Source organism: Tyto alba, unplaced genomic scaffold (genome assembly GCF_018691265.1).
Source record: "Tyto alba isolate M040663 unplaced genomic scaffold, T.alba_DEE_v4.0 Super-Scaffold_38, whole genome shotgun sequence".
NCBI lineage: Eukaryota > Metazoa > Chordata > Aves > Strigiformes > Tytonidae > Tyto > Tyto alba.
The window spans coordinates 19,178,184-19,193,725 of record NW_024881313.1 but is presented as its reverse complement, the minus strand read 5'-3'; the positions used below and the strand labels follow the sequence as shown (position 1 = coordinate 19,193,725).

General features: G+C 39.2%; 1 protein-coding gene across 1 annotated transcript in view; it reads left to right on the top strand.

Moving 5' to 3' along the window:
- Window positions 1-15,542, top strand: part of CUBN (cubilin) — a 145,654-nt gene that overhangs the window by 59,151 nt on the left and 70,961 nt on the right. Inside the window, exons 29-31 of the mRNA XM_032991812.2 lie at window positions 5,407-5,588; window positions 12,221-12,395; window positions 14,044-14,225. Of these exons, the coding sequence (XP_032847703.2) occupies window positions 5,407-5,588; window positions 12,221-12,395; window positions 14,044-14,225 (539 nt within the window). The remainder of the gene's footprint in view (window positions 1-5,406; window positions 5,589-12,220; window positions 12,396-14,043; window positions 14,226-15,542) is intronic.

Here is a 15,542-nt window from a genome sequence, read left to right as displayed (position 1 = left end):
TCTTGCATAAACCCACATCACAAAAATTATCCCACTTGCTCCATTGGATAATATTCTATGAACTAAACCTACTCAAGAGAGCAAATGATTTCAGAATCAAATCCAAGTTATACTTCATGCAAGTATTAGTGAAGTACAGGCAAATGTTCATACTATATGCTCCTTGCAGCTAGAGTCAGTCAATGTCTACTGAAGTATTTCACCATGAGCACAACAAATGGAACAACTCTGAATCCTTTAATTTCCCTAACTCTGATTTTACAGGAACTGTGCCAGTTCACTTTAAACTTTATGGAAGGGATTTTTCTAGCATGTGGCTAAAACATACCCATGAATAAATCTGAAAACCTTGCAAATAATAGAGGTTTCCACAGATTACTACTTCTCTATTCAGCTATAATTATTTATGAGAATAGGGATTCTTCTTTGGTTAATGAAGACCATCTGCTAACCAGACAGGCAGTAATATGGAAAGATCTGTAAATCATCCCTTGCACAATCTTCAATGACTAGTTAGATTTTAGCCAGAAGAAAGCAAAGACACTACATACATGTTTCCTGAGCTTTCTATTTGTTGTCTGATTTCCTGGCAACTAACACCAGGCTAGGTAGTTGTTTTAAGCATTTATCAGGGGAATTCCAAGACCTTTACACTACTAAGTGAGTACCTCCCATCCCATTTTTTTCCTAGTTTAACTGTAGGACTGAAGTTTCCAAAATGACTGCAAGGAGGTCTGCACAAACTGAGCATATGCTGTATGCAGTTCAGCTGCAAGAAACTTTTCCACCGTGCAGCTGTCTGTGTATTTGTCCACATACAGCAAGACTGTGTATTTTTGTGCTGAGAAAAGCTTTTAAAGATGTTTCACTAGGAACAGAATGGTTTCAGATTATTCACTGTTATTTTAGCGAGAGCTGAAGTCATGCAGCAATTTATAGGTACTGCTTTGGCATTTTTATTTACCCCTAAAGACCAAATCTTTTTTACTTTGTTGCCATAAACAGCACAAATTCAATTTATTTGAATAGAAGCGAACTCTAATCTGATGTTTGCCAACAAAAGTAAACATTGGGAGGTTTGTATTCATTTAATGGTGATGCCAAAGATGGAAGAAGTCTAATTAGCTGAGACGATTATATCATCATTTAAACTTTTCCTATTTCAATATCTTAATAAAGTAGGCAGGCTACTTTTGTATGGAAATTACATCCCAGGTTAAATTAAAATGTATTTCTTAGCTGCTCAAAAAATAGGAAAGGGATACGGTACATACAAATTCATGCTTCAAAAAAACAGGGCTGGCATTTCTCCTGAAGTTTTCCTTTTAAATGCAAAATCCATACATATATTCACATATATTCATATATTTATATTTATAAGTAAGCATCTGCACCTACATCTACATCTTCAGCCTGAACACTATTCATATGAATGTAATTTGTTTGATTTCTTTTCTGATTATTTTAAGTATCTGCCAAGGCAGATTTCAAAGCCTAATATAAGCATCTTAAGGCAGGGAATCTGTCTTCATAGGTAATGCACAAATAATATGAAAAATACTTAGAGTTTAGTTTTCCTTCATGGCTTGTATCTGTGATCCAATCAGAGAAAGAAATAATGCTTCAAGAGTTTTGTGGCTAATAAAAATGGGGAAGACACTGAACAGATCAGGGTTCAAATTCTAAATTCATCTTTTTAAAATATTCAAGACAAAAAGTTTGTGAATAGTAAGGACCTATAGTATTCCAGGAACCAAAATACAAGCTGAAAAGTTGGTGAATCAAAGTTTGCTTCTCATTTTGAAACAGTATTCCTGGACTTTTTTTTTTTTTTTTTTTTTAATTCTGAGGCTGGACAAATCTTTCACACAAATAGTTTGTAAGCATTTCAAACAGTTTTTCTGTAATTTTTTGAGTTTTTCCTTATTTTAGTGTTCCACAGATGTAGGAAGTACGTTTAAAGGCAGGAGCATTTATTTTAATCTCTTAAGTATTTCTGTAAATACTTTGTTAAAATCATCTAACATCTATATTTTCAAAAAAGCACAACAAAACTGATTCTGACCTCATCCATATACAAGCAGAAATTTAGTATATATACTTTCTGGCCAGAGAGTATGTTTCTGCTCTGATATGGAGGTTTCTGCTTGCATATGCAGGTCAGTCAAAATACTTAAGATGTGAAGTTCACGTATTTGCAAAAAATCTGTGAGTCCTTTTTTCAGCTATTAGTCTGTGATACTTAGGCATAAACTCAAGCAATTTCCGATATGTTTGCAAACAATTAATAAATGATTGGCAACATGAGTTCAGCACATTCATTATAAGAAATGAATCAGAGATCTAAACTTTACCTCCATTTTAGTGGAGCACTTAGGAAGAGTCACTGCTCTTTTAATAAAAAGCCTTTTCTGGGAACATTTGTAGTTGGAAGAAAAGAAATGGCACATTAACAACAGTTTGACATTCTTATTCATGTGCTTCACATACCTCATCCAGAGAATCTCGATTGAGTTCAGAGAAAATATAAACCACTCTGGAGAGGGAGCATGAGTAATCTGAATGCTACCTGCAAGGGCTGCATAGAAAGAAAGGTCTGTGCCTGAAAGTGCTGCACGCAAGCTTTCCACTCATCTGAGCCATTTTGAATTTAAATAAAAACCATGTCTTTGGCTATCAGGAAACTCTTAGTAGGAGAAGCTGAGTCATAGCTGCCTGTTTAGTTTTAAAATGTTCCCAGCTTTCTTCAGGCTGAGATAAATAGCAATTGGCTTTGTTCTTGCCTGCTGAAACTCCCCTGCCTCCCCGTTCCCACCCCCTCAGGAGCCGAGCCATCTAGTTTGTTTGTTGAGAAATCTTTCTGTTTCCCAAACTGGCGAGGTGGCTTTCCCCTCCTGAAGTCTGTCCTCAGTGGCCGTGTCATTCCTGCTGCTGAGGGAAAAGAGAGTAACTCACCCTGCAAATTCAGCTGCAAGGCTCCCCCACTGCTGACTCCTTTTTTTCCTCCAGTTGTAAAAACCCAAGGACCTGGTTTCTTTTGAGGAAAATTAGGCCATTTTCCGATGGCACTGGCAAAAAAAAAAATTAGGTGGTGGGCTACACTGAAGCTTTCTTCCTCTTTGTGTCTCTGCTGAAATGTTCATGAATATCAAAGTTTCAGGGGTTTAACATTTACCCACCAGTGCTGGCAGGCTTCAGGGAAGTAAGTGCACTACCTTTTTATGTTTCTTTCTCCAGAGGGACCAAAGGCAGGATTGGTTTCAAACACACTTAAAAGCTTCTTTTACTCCTCGACTGAGACATCCGGTAGCTTGACAATGTAGCTTTGTGGCTGCAGGGCAAACCACCTCAGGGTTATGGACCATCATGTGCAGCAAGGTGGGGAAAAAGGGAGAAGAGCTAAGCCCCTGCCAATTCACCTGTGAGGTCAACCTCAGCTATGTAAAGGCTGTACTGGGTTATATTTAACTACTGTTCAGTTGTGGGAATTCTTGTGTTTAAAAGGTGGTTTTCTGGTGAGTACTGGGTGATGGGCTGGTAGAGATCTGTGTTACATTGCTGGCACAACTGGAGTCTTCCTCACATCTGCATTTAGATGTCTCTTTTCTAATTTTAAAAGGCTTCTTATGGCATTGTTGCCTTTCAGACATGCTGCTCTTTCCTCTCGTAGAATGGTATTTTGCAGTCCAAAAAGTCCTACAGCCAACTGTGGCAGAGCCAAACTCAAGTTTTCAGTGAGGATCTGGAAGACCCCGTGGTAGAGATGATGGCAAATGCTTGTGGGGCTTAGCAGCCGCCCTTCAATAACCAAAAGTTTGTCACAGAAGGTGTGGAGGAAAGTATTTGCATTTAATTGAAGATCCTCTTCCTGAAGGAAAAAAAATGTTAAGCAGAACAACGGTCAAAGATACCTAGTTCAAACTGCAAATTATGCATAGACTTAATGGAGTTTAGGGGAGTTTTACACATCTGCATGGATTAGTTGAGCCGGTCAGAGGGGAAGTTTATTTGGTTTATGTTATAAAACACCTCCTGTAACTAAAAGTTCTGATACATACGCTATTTAGCACTTCTGACACACTGCAGTATTTGCCTCTGGGAATATAGAGCTCATGGTTTGTTAGGTGGTTTTATTGAGTATTTCAGGGCTTTTTTTGCCAGAACCTTCCCTCTGGAGATGAAGCCAAAGAGATTGATGGAGTGTGGCCTTTACTTACAAAGCTCGAGTGACCCCACAAAAGCTGTGTAAGCAGAAGATTAGCTAGTGCCTAAATGAAGCACCTGGAGGCTTGGAATGTAGAGAGGAAAAAAAATGCTGCTTCAAGCCAGAGTGACACACATAAAAGATCAAATTGAACACACAATTCTCTTGCTTTCTGCATGTGACAGGCACACAGCAGCCCTGTTGGCTTCTCTAAAGGTGAGGTTTATACCATGAATGTAGCTGATCTAAATCTGCCCTGACACTGGGAAGGGCTGTTGTGCCTTCCCACCCTGCTGACACCTGCACCAAGGGACTGGGTCAGGGAGAGTGTCTTCCTGGGAACTCAACAAAAGGAGGCAAGTGCAGCAGTTGCCACATCTCCATAAAGCAATGATAAAACTGCAGTCTCAGGTGCCCATCTGCTTTGTGCTGTCAAATCACAGCCTGCATTTGATCCATTGTTCTGCCTTTTTTTTTTTTTTTCTTTTTTTTTTCTCCCCCTAAATCTAGCTCATAATAGGTAAGAACTTAATCACATAAGGAGTTGGGGCATGAAGTTAGGACAATAATGTCTTATCTGAAAAGAAAATACATAACTTTTCAAACATGGCATATCTTACAATTGCACAGTCACAATTCAATAAAAAAGAACATTAAACGCACCAAATGTCAGAAAGCCAGTTTATCCACTGTGACTTGGCAGCTTGTAATCATGCTCAGTGGGCTGAGGGAAATTGCATTGTCTTTAATTTTATGATTTCTAAAGCAGTGGGAAATGGCATTTTTACAACAATAGGAAGCCCTCCCCATGATAACTTAGTTTGTGTATTAGTTGAGGTCAGTCACAGCTGAGGATGGATCTGATTCAGCTTTCTAGAACTGACCAAAGTTAGAGGCCAATACAAAAAATGTCACTTTTTTTGCTCTGTGTCTCAGTTTCTTCATTTGTCAAAGCAGTATGGCAAGAAACATGCCAAAACAGGAGGTGAGCTGCTTATTGTACAGGCAGTGCCAGCAGGTCCAGCCTGCCATTCCTGAGTTTCTCTTCCCTGCTAGAGCTTGGTTCCCTGTGTTAGAGCAGACCCTCAAGCCCAGTATACACATTTGTTCATTAAATGGGTGCTAATCCTGTCTTCATTGCAGAGCTGTTGGTGAGTTTTTCAAGAGCCCCTCACTGATGGACTGCTTTGCTGTGTTGTCAGGTTGTGGTGGAGAACTCTCTGGCCCTTCAGGTTCATTTCACAGCCCTGGGTACCCCAACAGATACCCAAGCAATAGAGAATGCATCTGGTACATTCACACAGCGCCTGGTAGCAGCATCCAACTCACCATTGAGGAATTCGACGTTGAATATCACCCAAACTGCAACTATCTTGGTTTGGAGGTAAGAACATTAGATTTACTCTTCAAAAATACACAAGTTACATGCTTTTCTGTCTGGGGCAGATAATCTCAAGAACTGCAGGATCAGAACAAACAATTCTACTGCAATTTCCCATTTCTGCTGTGGTTACAGTTATGTTCCACAAATGTTGTCACAGAAGCCACAATGCTCTTACTGGTTTTTTGCTTTTACGGCTTTGGTGGTGTCTGTATACCTTAATCAATAATGATGCTAGGTACTATACACTTCCTAACAAGAGACAAGACTGCTTTGAAAAACGCAGTGTTAAAAAGTCCACTTTCTACAAAGAACTAAGTGGGGGTGCTGTACCATGAAGATAAAATTTCCTGATGTAAAGGATGACTGGGGGGATAACTAAGGTGAGACATTGTGTAGGACCTTCCAAGGAAGAGCAGAGGTTTATAACCCTGATCACTGAAAACTATGAAGAATCTGTGTACTCAGAAAAAAAATAATAAAAGAGCCAGTGTCCTAGTCAGCTTAGGGTGGTGGAACAAGAAGAAAAGGGACCTTTCTAAGGGTTTACTGACCATTAAGAGACCCATAAGACTGGATGGTCCTGTTATATATGACATCATTGTGCTCATGTTGGGAAGCAGCCAGTTGACCAATCCCAGCTAACATATTTGAATAGACTTCCAGTGCAGGAAAAAGGAAATAATTTCAGGAAGAAACTCTTTAGAAGTAGAGAGTTTCTAGATCGCTTTCACTAGAGACATTTGAGATCACTAATGGATGTACAGTTGTTGGGTCTTCTGATGTTAATACATGGGTGACATTTGAATGTTTTTGTAATGAAACCAAAAGATTGATTAAGAGATCTTGTACCACTCTGCTGGGGCCTTTCTTCTCCTCTTCTCCTTGGTAATGTGATGTGTGACTGGCATACAGCTAGACAGCTTTCTGTCCAGCACCTACACAAAGTCACTGCTGCGTATTCTCACCTCTGTAGCTTTGATTTCTCCAGCCTGTGGTCCTTAACACACACTCACCAGCAATATTCCTGGAAGACTTAACCCACATCACAAAGCAGGTCCTAAATGCACAGTTGCCAGATAGATGATTGCTAAGCATTTGTATGAGTAGAAGAGATGTATAACTTAACTCCAGATTTCTGGCTCGTAAACAGGCTTTCCTAGCTTAGCAATGAAATAGAAGTCTTGACCAAATGGACACGGTGCTTTGAGTATGTGAGAATCCATTGGGACTTCTGTAGGATGTGGGTGTAAGGAAGTTTTTCCATGACTTCCCCATCAGTAGCATTGGCAAGTATGACTGTATGTCACACTGCTGACACCAGTGCCTGTAAGTGACCTGTCTTGGTTGGTTTGGGTATTGATGAAGTCTGTTGTATTGCAGCCTCATTGTTGTTTGTGCCTAAAATGACTAGACTAGAGCTAATCTGCCTGTAAGCTTCAGTAATGCCTCTGATGCCCAGAGGAATCCATTAAACAGCTAGAAAATCCAAGTCTGCTGTGGTTGACCATTTGTTAAATAGTGCAAGGACAATGCCTACATCTGCAGGTGGTCACCCAGGAATGATCATGATCCAGTAAGAGTACAGATGGGTGGCAAACATTTGCTTGACAACTCTGACTAGTGGGGGTGCTGGCCTAAAACCAGTCAGTGGGTTGCCAGCCACAGACTGATTAAAGAAGGTAAGAGGATCCTACAGTTTGCTATTTTATATCCCTGAGGAAGGTATTCACCTTAGGTTTTGTTTTTCTTTCTTTACCATTTCAAACTTCAGTTGCTATCCTTTACTTCTTTCCAGCCTTACTCATTCAACAGCACAGATGCCTACCTTGCTATTTGAACTTCCCTGCCTTCCTATTCTCAGAATTGGGGTGCCTCTGAGTTACTTGTCTCCTGACCTTGGCTCATCCAGTTCCCAACACCTGTCTCTGATCTGCTGACAGATAACCTAACATAAATTAACTTACTGGGGAAAATTGATTCATGTCTTAGTGCAATATCAGAGGTTCTGCCTGGCAGCAAACAGCTTCCCCTGCCAAACTTCAGGCGTTTGGTGGAGCTTTATGTACCTTGCCACATACATATTTTCTTGCTTTTATTATAAAATTACACAATCACAGCATGACTGATATACTCTGCAGAGAATGAAGGATGACTCAGACTTAATGGGGAAACAAAAGAACATGGTTAACCATTTTCAAGAGCTGCTCTATCTTGTCATCTTCTTTCCTATAGTTGTCTACATGTGTCCAGGCTGAATACCACACACACAAAAGTTTAAAAAGTGTTAGAAAAGACTAACACTTTTTGGTGTGCCTTTGACGTAGTGTGTTTCAGTGATCACTAAGGTTCCAAACTTTTTTCACTCTCACATTATCTCCCCAAGAGTATCCTGTCTATCAATTCTTCAGGATTTGAAGTCTGCTTTTTGTCATAGTTATTCTGATTTCACTTTTTCCTTATCTCTGAATAGTGAGTTCTACCACTTCCTGTTTTCTTTCAAGACAAATAACTTTCCAGTTTTAATAGGAAGTAAAAATCAGTACTAAAGTAGCTCTTCACCCTGCTGTCCCTCCCTGTCCCATTAACTCTCTCTACTCTGAAATAAGAAGCTGTCTTTAGAACATTGCAATAAATTGTGTTCTCTTCTGTTGCTTTCCCAAAGTATATTACCTTGCAATAAAAATTCCCCAGTCATAACAAAACTTGCTCACCTGGATGCGTTTAGCTTTTGCTTAGAAACGTCACCCCTTCAACCTGGCAGAGAATTGTAGGAAAATTCTAAGAGATCTTTCCCATTGCATCACCTTTTCTTCTAACTTCATTTTTATCCCACAGTTTCTTGAATATTTCTTTCTTGCACATATTTCTGAAGCATATTTGTTTTTGTAAAATGTAGTAACTGTCTCCCTTCCCTTTGCTGTGACAGTGGCTCCTAAACAAGCTGTCACTTCCATGTCAGTATCCCAGTCCTGCCATATGTTTCACCAAGACTGTGCTATAATAGTTACACAAAAATTTTGTGTGTGGAACTCTTAAGTTCCGCCCATGGCTTCTGCATGCTCAAGCATTTGACATATTCTCCTTTAATCCTTCTCCTTGTTTCTTTTATGACACTGTTGCACTCTTTCTCTCTTCCCCATCAGATTCCATTCCTTTTATAAACATCCAGAAACAAATCTTAAATTGTTCTTAAAGATGTTTTCTAGAAATGTTTCATGGAAATAGAAGCCATCATTTTGAACAAAAGGAAAGCTAAAAATGCTTTCAAAATGTCTTCTACTGAAAGTACATACATAGAGAAAAATGACCATGTCTGCTTTGTTAAATTATGACATCTTTTCCTTAACACTGACCAGATTTTCGTAAACTATAAATATATTTTGCTACAGAAAGATGTAGCTCTGAGCTGAAAAGGAAGGAATCCTGTCAATCTATTGCACTTCTAAGTCTTTAGTAGATGCTCTGGTCTTCTCATTTAAATATAAAGCAACATCAAGTATTACCATCATTCTTAATTCTCTGTCAAAGGCAGGCTCCCTCTTTGCTGGCAGTTATATCTGAACAGGGATCAGTTTTATTCCCAGAAAATCTGTGTCATGAAGTTGACTGACCACATAAAAACAACTTTCTGTTGCTCATAACTCTGGAATGCTGACTGTTAACAATAAATGGAGCTAACGGGGCAGAAGCAAATGATAAGAACAGATTAAAACCATGGGCTTTATGGCAGTGTCCCACATCCCCGCTATGCCATCCAACATCATTTTATCTCTGGATCAGGTGCTCTGGTCAGACTAAATGTTTTTATTTTTATTTGTATCTGTTTGCAGTTTGGACATTCTGTGACTCTGAACCACACCCTGGAATTCATTCTTTCCATCCATTCTCTTTTCCCTCTTCTTTTTTCATGTGGTAACTATTGGTTTTCCTTTTTGTAGCCAAAAGTAACATTTTATTGTTTTTTGTCATGGAAACGCTCTAACTTGTTTTTGTTCCATCCCTTGTGAAAGCATCTGATTAATTGAACTGGCATAAAGGAGAAAAGAAAATACACTCCTAGCTGTAAAGAGCATGCCTTTGACTGTGCTTTTTATTTTGAAACTGTGCAGAAGGCCGTTACCGAACAATTAACAATGTAAAGGAGACCCACAAACCTCAGATTTCTATCAGTATTTCTTCCCCATCCTTAATTCTCTTCCAGCAAGTCAACTGTAAGTGTTCATCTTGGGCCAAGTTCACTTCTGAGGTAATACTACAGAAATCAGCAGGATTTATGTCAGAGCTGGGTTTAGTCCCCCTCCCATGGTGCGCAGATGGCCTCAGGGAGCACCAGGGATGATGTGAGAGGCTGGGCCATGATGCTTATTAGATGCATATTAGAAACTCCTGCTGTTTCCTCTGCCACATAGCTTCTCTGGCCTGATTCAGATGATTAAGAGCATGTGCTCCTGCTAGATCTCATGCTGTGGCTCTGACTCAGGGAGTATACCACAAACACATTTTAGAATTCACATTTTGAACAGACTTCTGACAAACGCAGCTGTCATTGGGCCTCACAAGCAGCCAAGCAGTAAGATTTTGCTGAAGACACACAGCTTCCAGTGGACAAACATGCTTGTTCCCCAGACTTTGGCTGCTTCATTACAGATTCTTAATCTGAGCTGTGATTTCATCCATTCCCACTTCTCTTGAATGCCTTGAGACGATCAATGGGACAGAGGAACCATTATCCATTCAAGTCATACAGCCTCCCTGCAGAATGCAAAAAAAGTGCTGTCTCAGTCAAAATTGAAATGTTTAAGCTATTACGCCTGTATAATCAGCCACTAAAACAAAATACAGTCTTCTGAACATCTAACAGACTATGATGTTTATAAAAAAATTAATTCCTTATTTCTTCTGGGGATGCAAGTTTCAGCTTCTGAGGTCTCACATTACCCTGCAACTATTTTTTCCAGTTAAAAAAAAGTTCTTTCACTTATACCTCTAACGACAGAGTAGTGTCAGGCACTGCAAGCAGTTAGGGAGCACACAATCAATCAAATTATGTAGCAATGCACTACATTTAGCCCTGGGGAGGTGGTGGGACTAGCTCAGCTGTTTGTAAGACTTGATTGGTTATTTAGCTTGGATAGAACCCAAACTACTTCTGAGGTTAAAAAGTATCTGGCAGAACTTATTAAAATACTGAGTTTCTCCTCAAAGAAGAGATCAGAGGCAAAAGGGCCATGTAGAAGGTTGGTTCTTGTAGTACTGCTACTTTCTGAGAAAGATTCATGGATTGATTTTTTTGACCTTTTTGATGTTTACTAGCCTAATAAAATATTGGAGCAGACTTGAGATGCTACTGGTGTAATAATCCTGATAGGATTTCTTGCCTTATTTTCATATTCCCTGGTTTTGTTGATAGAACCTGTCATTCTCTAGTTTAGCTTCAGGATTTATACATAATGACACATACATTATATATAAATATATATACAATATGCTGATAAAATGGGAATCTATCTTTTGCTAGTTCAGTTGCTGAAAGACAATAGCACACTCTTTATTTGGTGTATCTCTTTAACAGTTTTCACAGTTGAGGTTACTGTCAAACTGACTTTTGCAGCTGCCGTCCTACCAGGGACATACCAATGGAAGGTGGGATACCCTTAATATCAGGTGGCATTTCATTAGCATGCAAGAAGCCAAGAAAATTCAGTCATTGAATGGACTAGGCGCCAAAATCACATGTCTGGTTTTGAAAATTGCACTGAGTATGTGTATATTCTTCAGTTTTGAGAGGGAAGACTAAGAAAGGTGAACTAGTTCCACAAGTTATAAATGGATTCAGACTAAAATCACACGTCACTTTTGGAAAACAAGAAACAGGAATAACAAAGCTTCAGCACTGCCATCTAACTCGAACTGATTTAAAAATGCATTATAAAGTACATAGTACTGATGATGATGTTTAAGAGAGTAGTGATTTTCTGGTTTATACCTGCCTGAGGCATACTCTTCTGAGTGTGAAATAATTACTCTTAAAGTCAAAACCTGTCTTCTGTGGGAAATATGTATGAGATATATGCTTGTTTGAAGACTATTATTAAAATGTGGTTTACTTGACCAAAATCCCATAGTTTGGATGTTGATTCTGCCATTGAAGTCAATAAAATTGCAATGTTTTTTGTTTAATCGGAAAGAGTTATGAAATCTAGCCCAAATTTCAATCAGTCTAAACTGTACCTTTAAACATACAGGGTGCAAAATATCAGCACAAGTTCCTGCAGAGATGCAGTTTATTTGCAGAAGCACACAGACAAAAATCTGTTTTTATAATCCCCGCAGAAACAAAGTGCTAACCCTGGAGGGATTGGGGAAGAGAATGTGGCAAAATCCCCAAAGCAGAAGATTCTTATTTAATGCAAGGCTGTTTTGAAATCGTCTAGAATTTCATACTTGTGCAGGTGGTTCAGATACCAAGTAAACCTGCAGAGAAAATAACTTTATTAGCTACTTTACATTTCAAAATGTGGAATCATTTCAAGATTTTCAGATTTATTTTTTTCTTCCTAGCTAAACAGTTCTCATCCATTCTGTGTGTCAGTCTCTTTGAAAAACTTTGACAGTGTTTCTTCTGTTTCTAGGTCTATGGTGGCCCTGATTTCCTCTCTCCTAGACTAGCCCAGCTGTGTGCTTCAAGATCAGCACAGAACCCGCTGCGAATCTCTACTACTGGCAATTCAGCTGTTGTCCTTTTCAAGACAGATGCAGAAGTGACAGGGAGAGGTTTTAATGCTTCCTGGCAAGAAAATCTGGGTGGTGAGTATGCTGATTAATACTAGGAGAAATTCAGGAAGTCTGAGAATCATGGATCAGCCATGCAAGCATTTAAAGTAGTCAAACAGCATACAACTGAAAACTGAAGGAGACTTTGGGTGTTGCTGGATTTGGTAACACTTATGAGATGCTAAAAAACACACAGAGGGAAAAATTGTCTGATTAACTGAAATCTAGGCCTATTTACATATTTTGTAACAGTCTACCTTATTGGTATTTCTTCTGTTCATAATTAATCAAGAGGTTCCTGTGATCAGAAAAGAACTGTTGCATGCTAGCAGTTCTCCCCACCCACTCACCCACATAGAATCCTTTATTAGCTGAATGATGCTTTTGGTTTAAACTGTAAAGTGAAAAATATCTGAGAACGTGGCTTAACTTGGAGAACTCGCTGGACTCCAGAAATATTTGGAGTGATTAGTAAATACTTGAACTCCATAAGGTTCATCCATTCCCCATGTGATTATTTGTTCAAAGCCTTATTGGTAATCAGTAAAAGAAGAGACATGCATAAAAGACCCAACCACACGTCTCTACATGGGAGTTCTTATGAAAAGGCCAATTGGAAAATAATTACAACAAAAAGTGGGGAGAGCAGATTTTAACTCGTGCAGTATTGCTTGATTAAGCACACTGGTTCATTAGTTTGTCAGGGTTTATACTTCTCCATTCTCACAAGTGTTATGAGAAAGGTACGAGATTTTTTTTTTAATAAAAGAAGTCTACAGTAGTCCTTTGAATTAATCCCCTTCTGAGATCTGGCAGCTTATTTGTTTCTACTTAGGCCCCCTGAAGCTTTCTCATCCCTTTACAGCACCTTGCCAGTTGTACTCCAGCCCCCCTCTAGCCTCTAAAATACCCACTCACCAGAACACAGTAACATTATAGTTTTTATCCTTCCAGCAGGCTGCCTCCATCTATAGCAGTCCCAATGTCTTTTTCTCACCCTCCTCCATCCCTTTACAACATACAAAAGTCCATTTGCTTGTGCTACTCCTATTGAAAGCCCTGTCACTTCTGGCACAGGATCCATCATTCCAGGCTATTTAGTTATTCATGAGCACTGGAGTTGTTCTGGTCAGAAATATCTGGGGGTGGCGTCCTCAGGAAGCCCTCAACTGAATGGATAGAGAAGTAGAAACTTCAGGCTTGTAATTGTTGTACTGCTCATGGGGAAAGTGGAGCTCCTAGCTGTCTTGATATTTTCAGAAATGGTTTTCCCAACCCTATGCTCAGCTAGGCCTAGTCATTTCTTTTGCAGTATGCTAGGTCTGTGGCATTCATATGAATGATATTTTTGATTGCTTTTGTAATATCTAGGATAGAGGAGTACCAGCACTAATGCTTCAGCCTTTACAACATCTACTATCAGCCTAAGGCTAGAAAAAACTTTACTCACAAGATTTGTTGTTACATATTCACCAATAATGATAATGTTAAACTTTCCTGATAGTAATTTCCATTGATTTTTATTGCAGACACAACACTTCAACAATTGAAGCACTCATCTTACAAAAGTTTAATGCAGGAAATATAAAGATAGAGGTGTTCTTCCCTTAGTTTAAAAATACAGGTGGAATCTCACTAAGCATAAGAGAGCTTGTGATATAACTGATAATGTCTTTTTCAGGCTGTGGTGGTGTTTTCCAGGCTACCAGTGGGGAAATCCATTCTCCAAACTATCCTCAACCTTATAGCAACAACACAGATTGTTCTTGGATTATCCAAGTTGACTACAGCCACAGAGTCCTATTGAATTTCACGGATTTTGACACTGAAAATCACCATTCATGTAACTATGACCATGTTGCAGTAAGTAACAATAGAAATTTCAAAAGTTTCCTTAATGAATCTGGTGAAATGCTTTCAAAAGAGGAAGTTTACTGTGCAACCTAGGCTGCAGTTGGTTTCAGACTGGTAGTTGCATGGTCATATTTATTCACTGATGAGCTAAGTCTTAAATTTACAGCTAAATAGTTACGATCTGGTTCCCTTCACCAAAGAAGCAGGCTTCACAAATGCATTTCCGCATTCTTCCAGATTTCCACTTATATCTGGAAGGAACTTTTATTGAAAGCAGTGCATGCTGCATCCTGGCACTACATTTTTCCTTTTGGTGTTGTGAATTGTAGTTAGTACTGCAGCAATAGCCTCACACATAGATGGCTGTTATAATGGGACCCTTTCCCATTTATAGTGCAGTTTACCACAGCTTGCTCTAAGCCATAGGATGCTCTGCCCACATATATAATAGATTGCCCACACCCTGTTACTAACTGAGGAGAGAGGAAGGTCTACATCCAGAGGGAATTGTGGCTGGCTGGTTTTCTTTATGTGTGCAGTGTGTATTCAGGTGGTCCTTAGCTGTCTGTTTAATTGCTTAGTTAGAGCTGCTGCTCTCTTAAAAGCTTCACACTGATGTTGGTTTTTAAGCTTTTATTGATGTCACAGAAATTCAAATTGCTGCTCTATCAGTGCACAACAATGAAGAAATCTCCACATCTCCACTTGGCCTTTTGGGAACAGGGACATGAAATCCTGACCTTTGATGTCAGATTGCACTTCAGTCAGTACAAAGGCATGCATGATCAGTACCAGTCAGATAAAGCACAGTGGCTGTAGCCCAAAATCCACCTTTCCTGTCCTTGATAAACCATCATTCACAGAGAACTCGATTTGGCAGGAACTGAGACTCCTTTGAAAACAGCATCAGTTTTAACAGCATTCCCTCGTAAAACTTTTTTGTGCTCAACCAGAAAAAAGGAAATTTGTCCTCATTTTGCTGAGCAGGACTGTAGATTCCGTTTGGCCACAAAGCATCTTTGTACAATGACTGTTCATTTTTTTCTGGTCTTGAAGCCTAGGGAAATACGGTTATTTCTATTGTATTTGTTTAACTACATCAAGGGGATCATTGAAAGGGAAAATCTATTGGAAAAATTTCCAAGTCTTCTGTGATATCACACAGTAGTAGAATATCAGATTACCTGACAGAAACACAGGCCACCTGGATTGACAGTACTGGTAAAAATGCCCCCCAAAAATTTACAAATTAAGGGCTAAATTCTGAAAAGACCTGATATACAAGTGTCTCTTTTAAACCTGATGCCAATGGATATATGTACCTGT